This window comes from Sparus aurata, chromosome 20 (assembly GCF_900880675.1).
Source record: "Sparus aurata chromosome 20, fSpaAur1.1, whole genome shotgun sequence".
NCBI classification, from domain to species: Eukaryota; Metazoa; Chordata; class Actinopteri; order Spariformes; family Sparidae; genus Sparus; species Sparus aurata.
Genome location: NC_044206.1, coordinates 2,131,165 through 2,156,214, shown reverse-complemented (window position 1 = coordinate 2,156,214; position 25,050 = coordinate 2,131,165). Strand labels below are relative to the sequence as shown.

Here is a 25,050-nt window from a genome sequence, read left to right as displayed (position 1 = left end):
TTAGTAAAAAAACAACCGTACACATTCTGAATTCAAGTTTCTCTCTTTTTTTCAAAGATGAGGTCAATTGCCTCTTTAACTCATAGTTAAACACACTTCATTCAAACTCAACTTAGACTAAATAAAACAGTGTTGTCCTGTCTCTCCACAATCACTTAAAGCACAAACAAACCTCAATTCATAGAGTAAGATGGGAAACTAGCCCGGCTCCACATGCCATGGCAGCACCCTGAATGTACTCATCACTGCCCCTCTGCAAAAGGAAAGTCTTCTGTCCCCATGAGTGGAGACAGAGTTGGTTTTGTCTTCTAAATTGAACTCTGATTTATCAGTACTTGAAGTCACTAGAGAAGCAGCGAGTCAGATCAAACCCTAAATAGCAACAATGTCATAAATGGCAGCAAGCGAGCCATCACATCACTGACAGAATACAATCATTATAGTGACTTGTCTCTTTGAATGTCCTTGTCTCTCTCCTTCCAGGATGAAGGACACCAGTAAGAAGAACAACATCTTCTCTCAGTTCAGGAAGAATGACAGAGACAAACAGAAGCTGATAGAGACTGTGGTCAAACAGCTGAGGAGCCTGGTCAACGGCATGTCCTCCTAAACACGCACATGCAGACACACACACACACACACACACAGAGGAGTGACATGTTGGTTATAAAGAGATATAAAGGCTGGTACATGCATGCAGTCACGTGAACACACTGAACTGCCAAGAGGAAGGACATTTCACATGTGATGAAGTGATAAAACACAACATGAGAGTGACAGAACCACACAGGGAATTTACACAAACACATACAGACACACAAAAAGGGACAGATTGACACCTTACGTACACACATACCAAGTAAGGCACAGCAATACACACACTGTACAAGGCATGCAGGGAACAGGCTCCTAGTAAATACAATACACACAGACATAAAGTCATATCTTCTCCTTACTGTTATACCTGACTGAATACTCAATGTAAATAACACACACACACACACACACAATAAACTGTTTACTGGACTCTTCCCAGGAGGATACAGTAAAATGTTTGTAAAGTATTTTTAATGGCTATGATAGACAAACTATGTTTTGTACATTTGTGAGAGTGTAATGATTGTAGCTGCAGAGAGAGACTGGTACAGAACAGGACGTGACACTCACAGGTACTGGGACAATGGGCTCAAAGGTCAACACCTACTGTACCATAGGTGAAGGCCAAGAATCATTTCTCTTCTTCTATGAGAAACCCAAATCATATATTCAACATGATGACACCTCAACTGAAAATTAGATTAGAGCATGTTTGTCCTCTCTGGACCATTCAGCTTAAAAGACAGCAGTTCCTTGTTGTGTCAGGTGAAGGTCTTGTAGATTTAATGAAACTACGATCATTTATAAGCTAAAGAAGGTGTAGCTCAATAATGACCAATCCAGCCAACATATCCACTTTAACCAGTTGTGCGTCTGTTTAACATGGGTCTCATGTTAAAAGCTAGAAGAGGGTCCAACAGTCCAACCTTTATTTCAATAAAGCCTAATAACAGTCAGTACCTTTCTAAATCCCCATTATCTCGGCTGCACATTGTTTGTAGTTGCAGGTGTATATCCTTAATTGTTACTATATAGCAGCTGAAAAAGGAGCTTGGAGTGAAGGTGAAAACATTACCTCCTTGGCAGAGGTAAAAATTAGAAAAAACAGTTGTGCATGTACACAAAAAAAAATCAAAGATCAGAAACTTCGTCCAGGATTTAGCTGGATGTTAAGGGGCCCACACACCGCCCAGACTCAAACCAACGGCCAACTGCCTTTATCCGACCATTCCGTTGCCCCTCATCTGACCCGTTAGGCAGAAAAGTTGCATTGAAACATACCGCCTCGACTACTGCCAACTACACAGTAGCATGTACATTCTGTGCTTGCACGAGATGCAATAAGTCTCCTTAACACCAGAATGGTCATTGAACAGCTAGCAGACAACCAATCAGAATATCCAATGGCGTCCAATCCTATGACCGACAGCACTCTCAGACTTTGCAAGTTGAATCTGACCAGACACTCGCCGCGTGGTTCCAAAAGCTTCCAACACAGCTGAACACACCTAACAGATATGTTCCCGAACTCGTCCAAGACGAGACGTGTTCCTGCCTTTAGGTTTATCTTATCCTCTGCCCCTCCTATGGAAATCAGGTCTGGCTGCTCAATGTCTATGAGGTTACCATCATAGAATAGCTCTGATCTTATTAGTAACTTCAACCACATTCAGATGGTCAAGATTTCCCTGTTTAAAAGTGGTCTTCACCACCTGTCTTCTTTCCACAGAAAGAAGTCCTGTGGAAATGTAGATAAAGATGCTTCTGACAAAGACTGAATGGAACTCATTGTCCCAATCCTTTAACTATTTGGGTGTATGCATGTGTGCAGAAACAAAGTGCCGCTGAGGTCATGGATGGATGGAGGGATAGATGAATGGATGATGACGTCTTAAAGGACTGATGTTCATGAAAATGGTGAAGTTTGTTGAACTTGGTGGCTTTGCTTCCGGTTTGTCTTCTTTTCTGCTTCCCATTACACAATGAACCCCCCTGAGACAGAGCCTCACAGGAGGAGTTTAGTGTTTGTATGACCATGACACATGGCTGTCACTGCCCGGAAACATGATAAATATTAACCTGTTCTCAGCACATTGGGCGCCCATTAGCTCAGTCCGTGGAGCAGGCGTCCCATGTACAGACGCTCTATCCTCGCTGCAGCGCCCCTGGGTTCAAGTCCCGGCCTGGAGGCCTTTACTGCGTTACACACCCCTCTCTTATCCCGTTTCCTGTCATCTCTGAAGCTGTCCTGTCAGTAAAGACATATAAAGAGAAAAAAAAAAAGAAACATGTTCTCTGTATATGAGAATGTAAAAAATTAGGATACAATCTGAAAAGTGGCTTTAAAATGATTTGGTCCTTCTTGAGTTTGCACACAGTTTGAATAGTATAACACCAAATAATGCATCTGTTAAACAAATTCCTGTAGACATTGTCCAGGTCATTGCAGGCTGTTGTACTGGATCATATCAGATGATGCAGGTGAACACATCCGGGCTTTTTTGGCAAACACTTGAAGGAAGTGAGCAGGATTTGGATTGCTATGGAATGTCACTGACCAATGCATGAAGGAATCCTAATGGAGGCTTTGCATGTGATTTCATCATATGTGAAATGACACATGGTATGAACATTGATCAGTATCTGGATATGTTCAGTGTGAATGCTAGAAAGAGGAATGTGATCAGATCAGCCAGACTACTTTTTGGAGATGTTCTGTGGTCAGATCTCAGCCAGGCGGAAATTACATTGGTACAGTTTGGAAACATAAAAAAATTGATACATAAATAAAAACTAAAAACTGAGTGACATCGCAGGAGCCAATTCATGAGATTATAAGCAGCTTTTTCTGGAGCCACAAAAGGCTGCATACCTTCACACCTTCCCCAAAAACTGTGAAAACACTCTAATGTAGAAAATTGGTGGAATTATCCTTTATCACCAAGTGCAAATGATCAGGCCTGTTCAGATGAACGCACACCCAGGTCACATATTAACACCAGGTGAGGGGGTCTAAATTGTTCCAAGCACTTTTGAGCAGCCACAGACCAACAGATGTCTTGTACATATATTAGTAAAATCTGATGACTTGTACCAGAGTTTTTCTCAGATGAATTTGTGTTCCTCCCAACCTCCCAGCTCAGCGTATAGCAGCTGTTTGGCTTCTCAGTGGTGGTGAGGCTGAGACCAACATTAGTGCATGCCCTCTTGCTCCCTCTGTAGATCCTATCAGATGAGGGTTGAGGACATGGTTTTTGTGATTTTAACCACAGTTTTTTCTTGCAACCCTCTCAAACTACTGTTGTTATGTTATTAGTGATTATATATACATATATATTTAACAGTTAAGAACTTACATTCTGAATTATTTTCTTTTTGTTCCTCAGGGTGAAATGAAGCTTTAGTATCTCATAACCCACATATATCCACAAAGCACAGCAATAATGAATTGGTTCCTATACAGCCTCACAGGGAGGTTGATGCTTACCTAAAAACTGCACATGACTCCTGATGACAAGCATTTTGTATTGAGACTGTTTCTATTCTGTTTATGTGTTGGGTCTGTGCTCCACTCTCAGCAGGCATTTTTGCACTGAAACAGATTAAGGTCCTTTCTTTTTAATGTTTTGCCTTTTTTAAAGCTTTGCTTGTAAATTCCAATGTATATACTGCATATTTTGTAAAGAAAATATTACAGCAGAATTGGAGGTTGACACTGATATGCACCTCCACCAACACTTAAAGTAAATATGTAATTAATAAGAGTTTGAATTTGCATTTGTTGCTTACTTGGTGACACAGTTGAGTACACTGTGAGGAGCTCACATATTTACATTGGTACCTTCTCTCCACTAATTCACATGGTTCAAACTTGAAAATGCTGTATCGTGTTCTAGCAAAGATCCTATGGCAACATTCCAACATGAAGTATGTAAATACTGGTCCTAAAGAATGTAGCTAACTGCTCCCAGATATTATAAGATAAAGGACAGTTCCAAATTAAGTTTCATACAAAGGGTTTCCGTCTGATTTGGAGGGGTGTACCTGGCCTCCCCTGCCATGAGTGATCAGTGATCCATTTTACCATGAATTCTCAAATAAAAGCGTTCATATAATGGCCATGTATCCAATAAGAGGTGACATACTCACCACTCTGCTGCTCTCGCTCTCTCTTTACCATGAATACTTTCAGTCAGTAATCATTTCCTGTTCTTTTTTTATAATACTGTGATGTTAAAGTCAATGCAATTCAAGTCTGCAATTCAAGTCTCTATGCAGAAGCTTCACATTTAAAGCTAACCAGTACAAATGGAGAAAATGGGGCCTGGGAAGAAAAAAACTGTTGAGTTCCATAGACAGTAACTTAATAGTGACAGTGAAACAAATAAAAGTGACTGGAATAAAACATTTTATGAGTGTATGTCTGTGAAAATGAGAAGCTCATAGCAGTAGAGTGGTAAGTATGGCGTGAGTCGTTGTGTTGGAGGTAATGCTGAAATGTGTATTACACTGAATTTATCAAGACAATAGGTGAACGTGAAGGGAATGTGGAGGGAACACCAACAGCAGATGAAAACATGAACAGAAGAGAGAGTGTGTTGGCCTCAAATACAACACAACACAACCCTCTCTCCTAGAAACAACTGCAGTCCTGTGCTGGGTGGTTAAGGCAACTAAAGCACTTCAGATCAGGGACAGAAATTGGTTTTGGCTCTGTGTTAATAAACACTTCCTGTGCTGTGTATTGAGTGTCTAAATACAACCGTTTAAAAAAGTTGATTGCTGCTACTCGTATGTTTTAGTGTGAACAGTCTTGCAGTGCAGAACTTCTGTTTTCCCTGATGGCCATGAGAGTAAATACATAAACATGTCGACATGTGTATGACACAGGCAGCCATGACCCTATTGGCCGTAGGCCAATTCATCTTTACAGTTTGTCTAAAACAACACATATTATCATTTACAAAACAACAGGACTGTTGCAGCATACCTGTGACAGGTGTATGGACCTTCATCACGCACTAGACTTGGATATGTTTAGGAAAATGGGATTTGGCTCAGAATGACTACATTACTTTTGTAACAGTTCAGTTACAAACATGTCTATTTGTTACTTAACTCTGCTGGTACGTTAGAACTCACTGTTGACTTGTGCTCTCACTAATCGGACAACGGGCTCCTGGATGAAAGTCCAGTGCTTATTCATCCCCGTCCTTCTCCAAATACACCCTGATTGTTCTTTATACTTCTTTTCCTGCCTTCCTCATTTGCAGCTGTAATAATATCTACAGTGTCACTGCCTAACAAAAACACATAAATATGGGTCATAATAAGCTGCTCTGACAAACGGTCTGGGTTCATCGTGTGGGAAAGTCGCAAGATAAACTGACTTAGCTGGTGGTCAAAGGCACAGTCAGAATTTTGTGAACTGATTTGGAAAGAGTTTCAATGTAGAAGACATTCAGTTATATTTGAAAATCCCACACTTCAGGTTTATTAACATGGATCAATTAATTGTTCCCCATTATGTCAAATGAGTGGTATGTAAATGTTATTTCCAGGAGACAGGGTTGTAGAAAAAAAAGGCCTGCCTCTCTCTGCTGTTCAGATAAATACTTTAAAATGACATGTATGTACATTAATATAATATATATTGTCTCACATAATCTCCTGTGGGACAACATTGATCTGTGAATGTATTAGATTCCGATACACACTCGATAGAAAACTATTTTAAATTATTATTATTATTATTTTAATCTAAAGTTCATCAACGCTGCCAAATCAGAGGACCACAGGTGGACTTCAAAATCAAGGTGACAGATCTTCCTCAGAGGTGGAGAGAAGGTACATTTTGATATCCAAAGGAATCCTTGCTTTAACTTCTGTCATTGTTCTCAGTGAGATGCCCTGACTGAGATGTTGTTTTCCTAAATTTGTTTTTATTTTGTGTGCTGTAATAAAAGTTTATTGAACAGTAATGTCTGCTTGTTATCGTTGTGTTCTTTGGTGCTACAGTCAGGCTGGTCCAAGACAGCATATCTCACAGTTATCACCAGATTGAAATGCATTATGCTAAGAAATAGGATAAATAGGAAATAGGAGAAGGATAATTTCTAGGTTATTACAATTGGGTCTTGTCATGTTTGTCATGTTGGCAACCACTAACATCTGGGCTTACAGTCTTATGAAATTAAACACAAATGTTAATACTTCAGTAATTGCTCACACAAGTTCAATTTCTGTAGCATTAAGTATCCTTTAAGGTTCATCCATAAGTGGTGTGAACAGCTGACAGGATACTGGGTAATTCCTGGGTTAGGCTCTCAGGGTCAGAGTCAGCAGCTCCTACTGTTTAATACTGAGAGTCACTAAACCATGTGCATGTGAACACTGTCCTGCCTGTTTGAAAACTGTGCATGTGAACACTGTCCTGCCTGTGTGAAAACTGTGCATGTGAACACTGTCCTGCCTGTGTGAAAACTGTGCATGTCAATACTGTCCTGTCTGTGAGAACACTGTCCATGTGAACACTGTCCTGTGTCCGTGTGAACACTGTCCATGTGAACACTGCCCTGTGTCCGTGTGAACACTGTCCATGTGAACACTGCCCTGTCTGTGTGAACACTGTCCTGTCCCTGTGAACACTGTCCTGTCCCTGTGAACACTGTCCTGTCCCTGTGAACACTGTCCTGGCCGTGTGAACACTGTCCTGTCCGTGTGAACACTGTCCTGTCCGTGTGAACACTGTCCTGTCCGTGTGAACACTGTCCTGTCCCTGTGAACACTGTCCTGTCCCTGTGAACACTGTCCTGTCCCTGTGAACACTGTCCTGGCCGTGTGAACACTGTCCTGTCCGTGTGAACACTGTCCTGTCCGTGTGAACACTGTCCTGGCCGTGTGAACACTGTCCTGTCCGTGTGAACACTGTCCTGTCCGTGTGAACACTGTCCTGTCCGTGTGAACACTGTCCTGTCCGTGTGAACACTGTCCTGTCCGTGTGAACACTGTCCTGTCCGTGTGAACACTGTCCTGTCTGTGTGAACACTGTCCTGGCCGTGTGAACACTGTCCTGTCCGTGTGAACACTGTCCTGTCCGTGTGAACACTGTCCTGTCCGTGTGAACACTGTCCATGTGAACACTGCCCTGTCTGTGTGATCACTGTCCATGTGAACACTGTCCATGTGAACACTGCCCTGTCTGTGTGATCACTGTCCCTGTGAACACTGTCCTGTCTGTGTGAACACTGTCCTGTCTGTGTGAACACTGTCCTGTCCCTGTGAACACTGTCCTGTCCGTGTGAACACTGTCCTGTCTGTGTGAACACTGTCCTGTCTGTGTGAACACTGTCCTGTCCCTGTGAACACTGTCCTGTCCATGTGAACACTGTCCTGTCTGTGTGAACACTGTCCATGTGAACACTGTCCTGTCTGTGTGATCACTGTCCATGTGATCACTGTCCATGTGAACACTGTCCATGTGAACACTGCCCTGTCTGTGTGATCACTGTCCCTGTGAACACTGCCCTGTCCCTGTGAACACTGTCCTGTCTGTGTGAACACTGTCCTGTCTGTGTGAACACTGTCCTGTCCCTGTGAACACTGTCCTGTCCATGTGAACACTGTCCTGTCTGTGTGATCACTGTCCATGTGAACACTGTCCATGTGAACACTGTCCTGTCTGTGTGATCACTGTCCATGTGAACACTGTCCATGTGAACACTGCCCTGTCTGTGTGATCACTGTCCCTGTGAACACTGCCCTGTCCCTGTGAACACTGTCCTGTCTGTGTGAACACTGTCCTGTCCGTGTGAACACTGTCCTGTCCGTGTGAACACTGTCCTGTCCCTGTGAACACTGTCCTGTCTGTGTGAACACTGTCCTGGCCGTGTGAACACTGCCCTGTCCGTGTGAACACTGTCCTGGCCGTGTGAACACTGTCCTGTCCGTGTGAACACTGTCCTGTCTGTGTGAACACTGTCCTGTCCCTGTGAACACTGTCCTGTCTGTGTGAACACTGTCCTGTCTGTGTGAACACTGTCCTGTCTGTGTGAACACTGTCCTGTCTGTGTGAACACTGTCCCGTCCATGTGAACACTGTCCCGTCCATGTGAACACTGTCCTGTCTGTGTGAACACTGTCCTGTCTGTGTGAACACTGTCCTGTCCATGTGAACACTGTCCTGTCTGTGTGAACACTGTCCTGGCCGTGTGAACACTGGTCTCCAAACTTGACCCTGTTATTAAAGATCAATTATACAACAAGTAGTTCCAATCAAGCACTCTGATTGGTCAACAAGAAATTTAGACCGTGCTCAAATCAGCATGACAAGCACGCCTGACTCATTACTCAAAATATTACTCCGGCAAGTCTGTGGCAACATTTTATTCATCTCCATGGCAACATTGTAACTGTCAGAGCTGGAGTAGGAAACGACGGAAAAATAGGCTACAAAATGGATCGGTTTGTTGTTAATTTTGATTTATTTGCTTCAGCGTCTGTCCGAGGAGGACAGCAACAGGGCCAGGCTGGGAGCGAGCGAGGAGCTTGAGATAAACATGCGGGAATGAGTTATCAGCAAACGGACACGCCACGAGAGAGTGTCCCGTAAAAAGATCAGGGTGATGGGGAAACAAATGTACGCCACCGTGAGTGACAGCAGAGATGAGGAGTTATCTGCGAGTGCTGGTCCGCTGAATTGTTTCCTCCGCTGCATCAACTTCACTTGCAGAAGACAACTATTGCCCAGAAGGATGCCAGAGAATTCACCGAGAAGCTGGCGAAGTTTGTGACATTTTCATCCCGGATTTTTGAGAGGAAGGAATTAAACGCCTGTCCCAAATTGCCTCCTGGTCCCAAATAAACACCTGTCTGTTAAATGACTGAAACAAATAAATGCCCGGCTATTATTTATTTTCCCTTCGCTGTGAGAGACACTATTGTGACCGCAGTGAAAATGTTTTATAAAAAATATAAAAGAAAAAAAAAATCAACATCTTTGTTATAACTTGTGTGACCGGTGTGCTTCTGCGTTGTGTTGGTTTGAATGATGCTGTGACACCGGGACCTCTTTGGAGACAATCTCCGTTTATTCTGACAAAATAGATACAAGCAGAACCTCCATGTAAATCGTACTGTCCACTCGAGCTCCTCTCCCGGAGGAGAACTGTACAAAAGGGCCACCCGCGACTACGTGGCAAAATCATTATACAGTGAACAAACAACATATTTAACAAAACAAACCTGACAAAATAGATAACAAGCAGAACCTCCATGTAAATCGTACTGTCCACTCGAGCTCCTATACAAATAAAATGCAGATAAAGATATCGACAAACCCGGAAGTTAGTTCGGTTTGTCATAGAGTCAAGCTAGCGATTTTCAACTGTTAAAACCACTATTTTACAATTCAACTCTGTTAACATGTATACATTATTAGACAGGAACAGACATGACAATAACATTGAGACCAGAAATACATATAATAAACAAAGAGAAACATTAGGATGGTTCAGGATTATCAACTGAATGAAATAAGGTCACCCACCTCTCCCGCAGGAGAACTGTACAAAAGGGCAGAGGTGGGGGGCGCAGGAGGCATTTATAGTGGGGACCACAGAAGAAGAAATCAAAAAGGAGGAGCTCCGAGCTACACACACAGTCTGCACGGGATTTGGAGGCATTTTCTTGTCAGGCAGTAACAGATTTTGTGTAATTATATACATATTTCAATAACCTCACAGGTTGACCCGGTTACATTCACCCCTCCAGAATTACACAAAATTCCAAAACATCAGTAAAACAAAACCTGCCCAAAATCACAAATAAACATGGCCCAAAGCAAACTAACGCACACAGTGAGTTAAATCAGCGATATCAGCCACCCTAAAAAGGGTTAAGAGACCAGAGACCTGCTCGGCGCCTAGTAAAATCTCAGAATACTCCATGGACAAAATGAGGTGCCTTTACACCACACAAATAGGCCACACAACACTTGGGCATCATCACAAAATAAACATTTTCATCAAAACAAAAACAAAAACAAAGTTACAATGTAGGCACAATATACATCCCATAGGAACTCTCATAGAAACATTGAATACAGCAACCAGAATCACACATGTATGACAGAGGACTGAACTTGTTCAACACCAAGAAGTGCTTCAACTTGAGTCATCGACTCAATCAAACAACATACTGGCCTAACGACTCTACCAAAACGTGAAATAAGTCTCTGACCAATATCAGATTCCCCGAGGCCAGTAGGGTCAACAGGTGGAGGCTGTGAGCGAATGGAAGGGTCAGGGGAGGCACTCTCACCACCCAACCCACCAAGGACAGGAGAGGATGGCTCAGGTAGAGGTGGTAGATCTGTGATAAGGTCTGTGTCGGTGGGGGACTGGTGGACCCATGACGCTGTACGGTCCTCATCACAGTCACTTAAACAGGCCAGGGGATCAGCAAGAGAGGTCACAACTGTTACAGCTCCAGTGTCCACAGCTGACACTTCAGATTCATGTACAGCAGTGGTTGAGGGGCCATTGGTTACGCTGACAGCGCGGTGGGTAACATTGTCATCAAAACACACATCCAAGGGTAAAAAGTTCACTTGAAGGAGCAGGTTGCGGTGCACCACACGCTCACGTCCATCCCGATCCCTGATCCGGTAGATATGAAGAGCAGGTTTAGCGTCCACAACTGTATAGACGACAGGCTCCCATTTGTCAGAAAGCTTCCGCTTGCCGCGGATTCCCTTGTTTGCCACCAGCACCTGGTCACCCAGTGTAAGAGGCACACCTTTCGTCCTCTTGTTGTACTGGTCAGCCTGATGTTTCTGCTCTACTGCACTGTTTTCCTGGGCTAGGAGCATGGCAGTGCGCAGGTCATCCACAAGTGTCTTCACATAGGTGTCATAGTCACAAACGGTGTTGTCATGAAGGACATTCCGGAACATGAGGTCAACGGGCAGTCTGGGAACCCGCCTGAACATCAAATAGAAGGGTGCAAATCCTGTGGTTTCATGGACAGTGCAGTTGTATACAAAAGTCATGGACTGGATCATCTGTGGCCATTTATGCTTCGCTCTTGGAGGGAGGGATCTTAACATGTTGCCAAGGGTGCGGTTAAATCTCTCTGTTGTCCCGTTCCCCATAGGATGGTAGGGTGATGTCCGAGATTTGCCAACACCGCTCAACTCCAGAAGCTCAGCAACCAACTCACTCTCAAAGTTTGCTCCCTGGTCTGAGTGTATACGTTGAGCAAAGCCATACACACAGAAGAATTCATCCCAAAGCTTCTTAGCCACTTTCTTAGCGGTCTGGTCCTGGCATGGGAATGCATGCGCCAACTTCGTGAAATGATCAGTGATCACAAGAACATCCACAGACTTGTTATTTCTGTCCTCAGCTGACCAGAAGTCAATGCACACCAGTTCCAGTGGAGCACTAGTCCTGATGTTCTCTAAGGGGGCTCTTGCAGCTGGCTCTGGTGTTTTGCTGAGAACACATCTATGGCAGGTCCTCACATGGTTGCGCACATCCTTCTCCATATCATACCAGAAGAAACGCTGACGAGCTAGGGAGAGTGTGCGTGGTTGACCTTGATGGCCAGCGTGGTCATGAACACCAACCAACACCTCAGATTTTTTTTTTTTTTTTTGGAGTATTCTTTTTATTGAACATTTTCAAAATTATAACAGTCCAGCACAGAGTATACAGATTACATGAGATATGCAGCAAATCCGAAGTACATCCACAGTTATGAAGTCAAAAAGTCCTTATTAGGTCTTACATTTCAGACAGTTGCACTTTGGGTTCCTAGGTACTCCAACACCCTGCCAAACTTTGCTGTAAAAAGGTCCTTCTGGCCATTAAGACCAAATCTTAGCCTTTCAAGGGAGATATAGTCTGATATCAGAGACTTCCACAGATGTATTGAAGGAGGTTCATCTCCCACCCATTTGGTCATAACAGCTTTCCGGCCCACCATAAGTAAAAATTGTACAGTGCTCTTATGTGATCTCAGTGATACAGGGATACATCCCAGTAGACATGATATTGGATTGGGGTGTAATTGCTGCTTGATTATCACACTAATCTCGTCACATACAGTTTGCCAAAACCGTTGAATCTTTTCGCATTCCCAGAGGCAGTGAAATCTTGTCCCTAAAATAGTCTTACATTTTGGGCATTTTGGAGAGGCCCCTGCTGTATATTTGCTATACATATATGGAGATATGTAGACATTTTATAGGATATTATATTGCATTTCTTTAAATCTGTTACATATGGATATCTTCGAGGGTAAGAGTAAAATTTCCTCCCATAAGTCAATATTAATTGTTGTTTTTGACTGAGTCTCCCACGATTTCCGTAGGAATGATAGTCTGTCTGTATTCAGATGTTGCAGCTTGGAATAAAATTTGGAGACAAAGTGACCTTGTTTAAGACCATCTAAAAGAGTCTTTTCTAATAAGTTAAAGTCACCTGGAAGATCGAGAGCACCCATTTTAGTATATACATAATGCCTGACCTGGAGGTATTTATAAAATTCTTTTGTTTGTAGTTTGTATGTAGCCTGTAATGATTCGAATGTTTTAAATTTTCCCCTATCCCAAAGGTCATGAATATGGTGGATTCCTGCTTCATACCAGTTCTGAAAATTGGATCCAGTGCCCCCCCCCCCGGTCAAATCAGGATTGTCAGTCATTGTTGTTAAACAGCTCAGTTTGTGTTTAGTCCCAAAATGTTTCCGCAGTGAGGTCCAAGTATTACACACGTTAGTAATTAGAAAATTGTCTTTCGCCATAATTGGAATTTCACTCCTGCGTTTATCAAGTAAGTTGACAGGAGAGAACGGTTTGGAGAAGGCTGCTTCAATCTCAAACCATGGTGGTTTCGGTTGACCAGTTGCCCATATTGAGATAATATTGGCTTGCATTGAGGTCGTATAGTTTGTAATATCTGGGAGGCCCCATCCTCCTTGATCTCTTGGTAGTTGTAAGATATCTAATTTAATTTTAGGTTTTCTGCCAGCCCATATAAAGTCAGAGAGAGCTTTATTTATATCTTTAATGTTGCTTCTCTTCAGAGTTATGAAGAGCATAAATAGAGGATAAATAATCTTGGGGAGAATTATCATCTTAATAAGATTGACTCTTCCCGAGAAAGGATACAGGAAGCTTCTTCCAGCTTAGCATCTTGTCCTTAATGTGTTTAACCATAGGGTTAATATTTTCAACATAAAGTTGACTAATTTTAGGTGTTATTTTAACCCCCAGGTATGTGAATCCATCTGGTGCCCAGTGAAAGGGTTTTACAAAGTCAGGTTCATACTCATACAAGAAACCGATAGGCATGATTTCAGATTTTGTCAAATTAACCTTGTAACCAGAAATTTGACCGAACTCTTTCACACAGTTGATTAGTGCAGGTATTGAATTTGGTGGGTCTGTTAGAGTCAGGAGGATATCATCTGCGTACAATAGAATTTTGTGCTGTGTTGTACCTATCACCGTTCCTTTGATATTGGAGATTTGCCGGCTAGCAATTGCTAGTGGCTCTATAGCCAAAGAAAACAACAGAGGCGATAGCGGTGACCCTTGGGCTGTACCTCTGTTGAGTTGAAACTGGGCAGAGATTAGACCATTTGTTAAGACCGAGGCAGTGGGCATTTTGTATAAAAGCCGTACCCATCGAACAAAATCCGATTGAAAGCCAAATCTTTTCAGCACTTCAAGCATGTATTTTCGCTCAATTCGATCAAATGCTTTCTCCGCGTCCATTGTTACAATAGCACCCGGAATTTGCTTAAAGTTAAGATAGTGAATAATATCAATTAAACGTCTTGTGTTATTTGATGAGGTACGGCCTTTCACAAACCCTGTTTGGTCTTCATTAACTATATCAGTCACCACACTTTCTAGGCGATTAGCCACTATTTTTGAGAGTATTTTTACATCCACTCCCAGGAGGCTTATCGGGCGATAAGAAGCACATAGTTCTGGATCTTTCCCTTTTTTGGGGATAACTATAATATGAGCTAAATACATAGATTTCGGGAGTTCATCCTCTTCAAAGGATTTGTTGAACACACGTTGTAATAGTTTGCTAATTTTACTTTTCAATTTTTTATAGAACTGTGCACAGAATCCATCGGCCCCTGGACTTTTATCTGACTGGAGTGAGGAGATTGCTTTATCAATTTCTGTTATTGTAACAGGTCCTTCCAACAGTTTAGCTCGCTCCTCTGTTAGCCGAGGCATCTGTAAGCCATTTAAAAAATTACTACTGGTAAATGTGTCGTTGTCTAATTCTGAGGTATACAACGTTTCATAAAATTTCTGAAAGCATTCATTGATCTTTGTATTGCTTGTTTGACAAACTTGATCCTCATCAGATATTGCAGGGATAAAAGCTTTCTGGGGAGAGTTTCTTGCAAGACGAGCTAAGAATTTATTTGGCTTATTCCCAAATTCAAACAGTCTTTGTCTTGCAAACATAATATCAGACTCAGCCTTCTTTGTTAGTAAATTATCCAATAGTAGTCTTGCCTCCTTTAGCTCTTTAAGCGCCACATCCGATTTGGATCTATGAAAATCTTCCTCTAATTTTTTTATTTTCTTTTCAATTTGTGATTGTTCTTGAGTGCGCTCTTTTTTCTTCTTACTAGAGTATGATATAATCATGCCTCGCATGTAAGCTTTATAAGCCTCCCAGACCAATCTCGGATCAGAGTCATTGCAGTCATTTATTTCTAAATAAAGATCTGTTTGCGTTTCCAGGAATTTGATAAAATTATCATCATGAAACAGTGATGCATTAATTTTCCAAGAGAACGACCGCTCTGCAGGCCTAAGAGGCTGCATTTCCAGAGTGACAGGAGCGTGGTCTGAAAGGGCCATGGATCCAATGCCAGACTGTTCTACTAAGGGAGCTAGGTGTTCCGATATAAATATATAGTCAATTCGTGAAAATGAGAAGTGAGGTGGAGAATAAAATGTGTAATTTCTGTTATTAGGATTCATGTATCTCCAACCATCTAACAAGTTGAATATCTCCAGAAAATGTTGTAGTGCTTTGCCGGACTTTGACTGATCCTTATAAGGGGGATCTCTATCTAGAGACGGGGAGAGATAGCAATTAAAATCTCCTCCAATTATCATATTTGTGCAGTCCATTTCAGCAATTTTACTGAGTAGGAAGGCAAAAAGTCCTGATCATAGACATCAGGAGCATAAACATTTCCTAACAATACTGACTCTCCATATAGTTCTCCTTTTACTAGAACTATCCTTCCGTCTGTATCTTTATAACTATTTCTAGCTGTAAATGGCAACAATCTATGAACTAATATAATTGCACCCCTTTTATTGGCAGAATAAGATGTGAAATATACCTGTCCAACCCACTCTCTGAGATATTTTTTGTGCTCCTCCTCATTCAGATGGGTTTCTTGGAGGAATGCAACCTGGACATTTTCTTTTTTCAGATAGTTTAGAACAGCTTTCCTTTTGACAACGTTGTTGGAGCCCTTGATATTCCAGGTACAAAACCTAATGTTCGAAATAATGTAACATTATATCGTGCTGCTAGTCACGTTTATCCTATAGCATAATTTGGATATCCTTTTAATCTGAAATCTTGCCTGGACCAAAAATAAAAAAAAACACAAGAACAATCCAAGCAAAAACAAGCTAAGGCTTGGATAAGACCTACCTAACGTGGCTAAAACAGAGCCAAGAGAAAGAAAAAACAAAAACCTTGTCATACTCTAGCTATACAAGTACAGCTGAGGGGGCAAATGAAACAAGGTGAGAGAGAAAAAACAAAGAATATGTCGGGTCTCCCCATCCGGACTATGTCCTAACCGTACTGCCAGTATGTCAACGACTATGTAAATAATAGTAGTAACCAGCAGCTCAAGTAAACTGAAAAATACCCATGTAGAAGTGTGTTCAAATTTAAAATTAAAAGACGCTATCTTAATGTTATATGGTACTCACTGTCCATTGTGCAAGTTGTTCTTCATACATTTGCATAAGCAGTCATTTTGAGGCAGATGATACCGTTTACCTGATTACAGGCAGGATAAATACAGTCACTGGTTAGTCGGGAGTGTCTTCACGTAGTCGTTAATTTCCTTCATTGTGGAAAGGGAGATCGGTTTTCCATTTAGAAGGAGAACCTTAATTACAGCTGGATACGCAAAAGCATATTTGATCCCCGCTTCCCGAAGCCTTCTGCGCGCGTCTGCAGATTCTTGCCTCCGTTTTACAATCTCCGCAGAGAAGTCCTGGTAAAAAGACACTACTTGACCATCCATCGTTACTTTGCCCTTGTTCCGCGCTGCGCGTAATATTCTCTGTCTGTCTGTGTAGTCGTAAAGCCTCACCAGGACCGCACGGGGGCCCTGTCTGCCGGTGGATCCCACTGGAGGTCCCACACGATGAGCTCGCTCTATTTTCAGCCGCTCCCCTTGCATGTCCATGTCCAAGACCTTCGGGAATCCACTTCTCAAAAAACACGGGTGGATTCTTGCCTTAAGTGCCTTCTTTCAGTCCAATAATTCTAACATTTTGTCGTCGACTCTGGTTCTCATAGTTTTCAAGCTTTCCCATTGCCTTTTTCAGCGCAGACTCCAGCGATTCAAGCCGTGGTGCATTACCCGCTGCATTATCCTCCAAGTCGGACACTCGTTGTTCCACCGTCCCCAGTCTGCCCACCAGCTTATCCAGCTTTTCTGACATCTCTGTGACTGGTTTCAAGATATTGGCGAGTTTAGTGTCCAGCATCTTCTCAATATTAAGCGTCACCTGCTGAACTACTGTGCCATCGCTATTGGGGCTGGCGGACTCCTTTCCGTGCTCGGTGCAGGATTCAGACACTTCTTCGCTAGCTAGCTCTGGCTCTGCTTCGTCGTCTTGGTTAGCTAGCGCTTCGTTAGCCGCCGGCTTGCTGCTCTTTTTCCGAGTTTCTCTTTTCTTGGGCGTGTTGAAAAAGGTTTCCAGCGACATTTCCAATGTCTATGTAGGTTTAGCGATTGTTTAATCGCAATTTTAGCAACGGGAAAAAACAGAGATATTGTTTTAGTTAAGTCCAGTGAGGAGACCGACAGCGGTACGTCTATCCTCCTCGGTGCATCACGTGACCCCCCCAACAACTCAGATTTTAGGGAATCGGGAACAACAAACTGGAATCTCTTGTGTCTTGTCAGTGGATCTTTTACCACTCTGTAGAGGACGCCATCAAGGAAGGTAAGCTTGTCCCACTGTTTCAGAATCCTCAGTGTTTGTTGACTCTCATGATAGCGCTCACGCCTGGAAGGTCTGCGCTTCCGCTCAACGTAATGGGAAACCCTGGAGATGACAGGGTCCAGCTTCTGCTGAGACAGGAGATCAGCTTGAGACAGAGCAGGGAAAACATCATGGCCAGGTGTTGCCAGTGTTGTCAGGTGATCAGCCATAGACATGGCACGCTGTCTCGGAGCACAATCCCAGTCACTGAGTGATGACAAAAGAGACGAGACATCATCATCTGTCAAAGAAACATCAACAGCATCTGTGACAGGTGGGTCGTCCAATGACTGGGGCAGGCAGGTCAAACGGAAAGCGTCCTGGACACCACCATCCTTCACATCACAGACTTGCTCCAGCAGCTCAGAGTACGGCTCTGACAAGAGCCGCTGAGCCACAGGCTTCACAAAGGGGTCCCTACTCAGAGCATCTGCCACAACATTCAGTTTGCCAGGGACATACTTTAACTCAAAAGTGTATGGGGCGAGCTTGGAGACCCAACGTTGTTCGCAGGCGTCAAGCTTTGGCTTGGTCAGGATGTACGTGAGAGGATTGTTGTCAGTCCAAACGGTGAATTTATGACCCTTGAGCCAATTACTGAATTTATCGCACACAGCCCACTTCAGGGCCGAAAATTCAAGCCTGTGTGCAGGATATCTGACTTGGCTGCGGCTGAGAGACTTGCTGGCAAAGGCTATGGGTCTTGCTCTCTCCTCACCAGCTGGAACCTGTGACAGCACAGCACCCAGCCCATCCATGGAAGCGTCGGTGGAAAGGACAAATGGCCTGTCAAAATCAGGGTGTGCCAGCACCACACAGTTAAGGAGAGCACCTTTGAGTCCCTCAAATGCTTTTTCACAGGCTGGAGTCCAATCATGAGGAGTCAACTCTCGGAAAGTTCCAGCTTTCCCACGACCATGTGGGCCTTTAAGTCTCCTCTTCTGGCCTGCAGTCAGAGCATAGAGTGGCTTAGCAATACGAGAGCATCCTGGGATGAAATGTTGGTAAAACATCACCATGCCAACGAATGACCTCACTTTCTTTGCCGATGGGGTAAGTCCATCAGCATCCATGAGATCTTCCTTTTGGAAGCCAGTAATGACCCTCACTTTTTCCTGATCAACTGAAACTCCATTAGCATCCACCACATGACCCAGGAACTTTACAGACCGTCTGAGAAGATGACACTTTTTCTGTGCAAGCTTAAGATTGCTGGCCCTCAGGTGAGAGAAAACGACTTCCAGGCGTTTCAGGGCCTCCTCTTCTGAAGGTGCGAACACCAGTAAGTCATCAAGGTAGCAAAGGAGACTGGAAAAGTTCATATCACCAAAGATGCTGAGCATCATTCGCATGAAGGAAGCTGGACTGTTGCATAGCCCCTGAGGAAGCCTGTTGTACTCATAAAGGCCAAGCGGTGTAGTGAAGGCCGTGTAGCGCCTGTCAGATTCATGAAGGGGAATGTTATAAAATCCTGATGTGAGATCCATGGTGCTGAAGAGGGCGTTTCTGCCAAGGGCGGGAAGACAGTCAGCCTGATGGGGTAAAGGGTGGGCATCCTTCACAGTTTTGGCATTAAGCCAGCGGAAGTCAGTGCAGATCCTCAAGTCCCCTGATTTTTTCCAAACCATCACCAACGGTGAGGCATAGTCACTGATGGACTTACTGATGATGCCCTTCATCTCCATTTCTGACAATACCTCTCTCAGCTTTTGATAGTGTGCTGGGGGGACACGTCGAAAGGGTAGCCGAAAGGGGCGGTCATCAGTGAGGTGAATACGATGAACAGACTCTTTGGCTTCACTACAGTCCAGCTTGTCCTTAGAGAAGACATCCTGATAGGCCAACACCAGCTCAGCCAACTTCCTCTTCCACTCATCTGACACCTCACAGTCACTGATGTTCAGGTCACTTAACCCACAGTCTTTAAGCTGCTGCAACAGGTCAGGTGCCGCATCCAGTGATGGAGTAGGTCTGGTCAGTTGGTCATTCTGAGATTTGCACAGCCCTTGAGCAATAGGAATGTCCTCAACAGCAACACAGGTGAACACATCAGCAATCTTGGCATTGCGCAGCAGTGTCACAGGACACGGTGTGGGGTTGAGGACCTTCATTGGGACCCAGTGATCCCCCCACATGGGTGTTATGACTCGCCCCACCATGATGTTCTTAGGAGTGGAACGGGCAGATGAAGGCTCAACCATGACAGTGCTCCCTGGAGACACTAGAGCAGATGGTGGCAGTTTCCCCCACACCACATATTCCTTCTGTGGCAGCAAGGTGACAGCCTGTCGCAACTTTACTGTGCCAACCTTGTCTGGCATCTCGGGGCCTGACCAACGGGAGATACAGGACAGCAGCTGGAGAAACTGTTCACATTCCTGGTCAGTGTTGCGGGAGGATACAAGCTCCCAGTACTTTCTGTCTCACTTCATGTTTTGAATGATGGGCCGGAGTATATTGCTCCCAATGATGAGTTCGTCTCTCTGTCCTGGCACTACAAACGTTGGAACAACAAACCTGGAACCATAAATGTCAATGTCCAAATCATAGATACATTTAGGGCGTGTGAGAAGGCCCCCACATCCAATGAGCACCACACTCTCTGGTACAGGCTGAGGAGTCAAGACAACACCAGCAGCTTTAAGCTCAGACTCTGCTTCTTCACTAAGTGTGCATGACATGCTCCCTGAATCGAGCATCCCTCTCAGATTAGACTGGCCACTGATTGAAACTGGAGCATAAAACAACTCACTTGCTCCTTCAACTCTTTGTGACCCCACAAGGATCACTGTCTTGTCAGCAGGGTACATATTGCAACAGTTCACGTACACAGACTGAAGATCTGGTGCACTAGTGAGGGTGTCTTGAACAGTGCCCATGCTGCCCCTCTCGTCACATGGGCTGGCTAGTTTAAAGTGGGCGCAGAGGAAGGGGGCAGTGGCGTGGCTGGATTTCTTGAAGTCTGTGAGCACTCACGCCTCATATGGCCAGGGTTGTAACAGTTCAGACACAGCCTGTACAGTCTACAGTGTGCATGGGTTGTGTGTTCTCCTGAGCCACAAACTTTGCATGATGTGTGATGAGCACTCTGCTGGCCACGGGAAGGGCTGGGTCGATAGGTGCGCCTTTGACCAGTAGAAAGGGAAGCAGTGCACAAGGAGAGAACTTTGTCAAACATAGCCACCATCTGTTGAGTGCAGGGATCAGCTGTCGGGGGTCCGGAAGCGCTGGGATTAGGGATGCATATGAGGCAAGGAGCATGAAGTGGAAGACACTCGCGAATTCGCAGCTCCATCAGGTGACTGAGGCTGGCCAATGGCTGCAGTGGATGAGAGGGAGGGCATCGGGCAAGGTGCTGTCTCACATGTCACTGAGACAGGCACTGGAACAGCTGTGTGGCAGGTGACATCAACAGGACCCTGACCTGGGGCAGAAACACATCTTGCATTTTGTGAGTGAACTACATTTATTCTTGTTTTCCTCACATGACTATCCAGCCGGTCCTGGACCTCAGTTGCAGTCCACTTCTCAGGAGCCTTCAGTTGAAATGACAAGGCGAGACTAGGATCAGGACAGTGGTTAATAAACATCATGACAACTTCTGCACTGGGGTCCTCAACCAGTTTGCCCCGCCTGCGAAGACACTCATCAGCAGCATCAATAGACTTGTTCAGGCGGATCCAGTAATCCATGGCATCCTCACCAGCTCGTGGAACGGTGCTGTAAAAGTCTTTCATGGGCAGGCTGGAGAATGTCAGCTCACTGAAGTTGCACTTTAGTATGTCAAACACAGCAGTCAGCATCTCAGCCCCACTCAATTCAGGGCGGCTGCGTAGTGACACTTTGACCACATCTCTAGCTTTGCCAGTCAATCTGGACATTATCAGGTTAAACATTTCTGCAGGTGTTTTACAGTCCATTCTAGATAGGTAACACCTCATCATATCCTCCCATTCATGAATGGAGAATGCATCTGAGCGATCACCCTTATAGTATGGCGGTGCTTTGGTGTCTGACTGAACAACAACTTTCAGCTGTGACTGATCATGGCGAGGGGAAGGCTGGCTGACAGGAGACTGTGGCTGGCTGCAGCTGGGTTGGTGCATGGTGCTGAGATTTGCTGTGATACTATCACCAATCTGTTTTGCCAAATCCGTAATTATGTTACCCAGTGCCTCAGTAGTGATAACTTGGGTTGGCTGGGAATCTGTCTGAGTAATAGGCGTGGAGCTAGCAGCAGGGAGTAATGGTTGGTGCGTCAGTGACTGGTCTGCTATGCAGTTATTACCAAGTGGCCTTGGCCTACCTCTTCCAAAACATAACGAAGCAACATGCTGACCCCCACCCACACCAAAAGCGGAAAAATTCCCCACATCATACAGTTCAGACATTGCAATAATAGAGTTTTTCTTTCCCAATATTTAAAGTGAAATAACACTGAACAGCCCAGGTCAACTTATCCAGAAAGCCAAAAACACATCACAAGGAAAAATTTTAAAGGATATTACTAAGGGTCATAAACCCAGCAATGCACAGTAAACAAGCAAAACGCAGCAAAGAAACAAATAGTCATTTACAGTGTCCCATCTTAAGGCAAAATAGCCTGGCAAATTTTAGGCATTAAATCTCCTGAACTGAAAAACCGAGCTAAATAACAGGTAATAGGACCAGTATAATAACACAAATGCAGGAAAATACATATACACTATAGCAATAACCCTCCTGCACTACTAAATTTACCACGTGACTACACGACAGAAACACCTGCAAGTCAAAACACAGGGCTCCGCTCCATGACGTTGTTGTCAACGTGAGCTTGCGCAGGCCAGAGCAGAAGAGAAGAGCAGAGGAGTCGGCTGCGTAGACTATCGCTGGTCCGCGATGTGACGGGTCGAACGGCACCAAGTGTGACCGGTGTGCTTCTGCGTTGTGTTGGTTTGAATGATGCTGTGACACCGGGACCTCTTTGGAGACAATCTCCGTTTATTCTGACAAAATAGATAACAAGCAGAACCTCCCTGTAAATGGTACTGTCCACTCGAGCTCCTCTCCCGCAGGAGAACTGTACAAAAGGGCCGCCCGCGACTATGTGGCAAAATCATTATACAGTGAACAAACAACATATTTAACAAAACATACCTGACAAAATAGATAACAAGCAGAACCTCCATGTAAATCGTACTGTCCACTCGAGCTCCTATACAAATAAAATGCAGATAAAGATATCGACAAACCCGGAAGTTAGTTCGGTTTGTCATAGAGTCAAGCTAGCGATTTTCAACTGTTAAAACCACTATTTTAAAATTCAACTCTGTTAACATGTATACATTATTAGACAGGAACAGACATGACAATAACATTGAGACCAGAAATACATATAATAAACAAAGAGAAACATTAGGATGGTTCAGGATTATCAACTGAATGAAATAAGGTCACCCACCTCTCCCGCAGGAGAACTGTACAAAAGGGCAGAGGTGGGGGGCGCAGGAGGCATTTATAGTGGGGACCACAGAAGAAGAAATCAAAAAGGAGGAGCTCCGAGCTACACACACAGTCTGCACGGGATTTGGAGGCATTTTCTTGTCAGGCAGTAACAGATTTTGTGTAATTATATACATATTTCAATAACCTCACAGGTTGACCCGGTTACATTTGGGCTATAAAAATAAGCATTTTCTGTTTATCTGTGCAGTATTGATTTAGTCTGGGAAATTCCGAGACCGCAATAAAACATTACCGTCAGCGCAGAGTTCACTCATCTGGGACTAGAAAATCCTTTCTGTTGCTAGGTCAGTTACTAAGGGTTGGATTGTTTGCTGGAGTGGTAAACTACGTTCCATTACACATATGAGTCTACTGACATGGCTGATTTTGTTACAGTTATTAGTCAGAACCCATGTGTTTCCATGGAAACGCACACTCGCAAAAAATTGTCCATCAACATGGATATACACTACTCACAATAAGTTGGGGATATTGTGAGAGACTCAGTGGATTTCATACATACGGTGTTTGTTTCACTTCAGAGAGTTTTGGGATAGGGAGGCAATTGTATTGGGGTGATAGACACACCTCATTTTGTGTTTTCCAGGCAATGATCTCACTGTGTACAGTGTGCCTTACATATTGGGGCCAATACCAAAAAACTAAAAGACAACCCTTTTCAATGTGGCATCAATTTCAACATTCTGTGGGTATAAAAAGCTGGTATTGTCAGTAAGTCATTCCAAGTTCATCATTCAAACAGCCATGAACACACGACGTCACTTAACGGACGAGCAGCGCCACCTGGCCATAGCGCGCCTTCGGGTCGGTGGCAGGCAGTCAGATGTTGCTCGTGAACTTGGTGTGTCTCAAAGTGTCATCAGCAGACTTGCATCAAGACACAGAACTACTGGCAGGGTTCGTGACAGACCCAGGAGTGGAGCTCCACGAGTGACAGACTGCAACGATGACCAGTACCTAAGGACCTATGCACTCAGACATCGTTATGCAACTGCCACACAGCTGCAGGCCCAGTTACGAGATGTGAGGGGTACTGGGGTTTCCAGACAAACCATTCGAAACCGACTCCACCGCTTTGACTTGAATGCCAGACGACCGTTGCAGGTGACTCCACTGACACCAAGACACCGCCGTGAACGTTTGCAGTGGGCACAAGACCATGTGACCTGGACAATGCAGCAGTGGTCTACCGTCCTGTTCACTGATGAGTTTCGGGTCACCTTGCACAGAAATGATGGTCGTCAGCGTTGCTGGAGAAGGCGAGGTGAGCGATACGCCGAGGTCAACATGGTCCCCAGGGTTCCCTTTGGTGGAGGAGGTGCAACAGTCTGGGCAGGCATCACCAGTCAGCGCAAAACAGATTTGGTTATTGTAGATGGCTCAGTCACTGCAGGTTCTTACCTCAGAGACATCATAGAACCCATCATCATCCCCCAATTCCGCCAGCACACCCCCAACTTTCTGTTCATGGATGATAATGCTCCACCACATCGTGCCAGAATTGTCACAGCTCGACTTCAGGAAGTCGGAGTGCCTCATATGGTATGGCCAGCAATGTCCCCTGACCTGAACCCCATAGAGCACGTCTGGGACCAGCTGAAGCAGAGACTGGATGATCGTACCCCACCCCCACGTGACCTGGCAGAACTGCG

At 44.3% G+C, this 25,050-nt stretch overlaps 1 protein-coding gene and 1 long non-coding RNA gene across 5 annotated transcripts in view; one reads left to right on the top strand and one right to left on the bottom strand.

Moving 5' to 3' along the window:
* The window catches only part of exoc6 (exocyst complex component 6), a 125,987-nt gene extending 119,409 nt beyond the window's left edge, over positions 1-6,578 (top strand). For all 4 annotated transcript variants that reach the window (XM_030399349.1, XM_030399348.1, XM_030399347.1 and 1 more), the window contains one exon: positions 484-6,578. In XM_030399349.1, coding sequence (XP_030255209.1) covers positions 484-610 — 127 coding nt within the window. In that variant the 3' untranslated portion in view covers positions 611-6,578. The remainder of the gene's footprint in view (positions 1-483) is intronic.
* A 16,273-nt stretch (positions 6,579-22,851) lies between these two features.
* LOC115571436 (uncharacterized) lies at positions 22,852-23,186 on the bottom strand. Its single transcript, XR_003981928.1, has 2 exons — positions 23,056-23,186; positions 22,852-22,904 (listed from the first exon to the last, which is right to left on the bottom strand). It is a non-coding gene; the product is annotated as an uncharacterized LOC115571436 (long non-coding RNA).
* Positions 23,187-25,050: the final 1,864 nt, after the last annotated feature.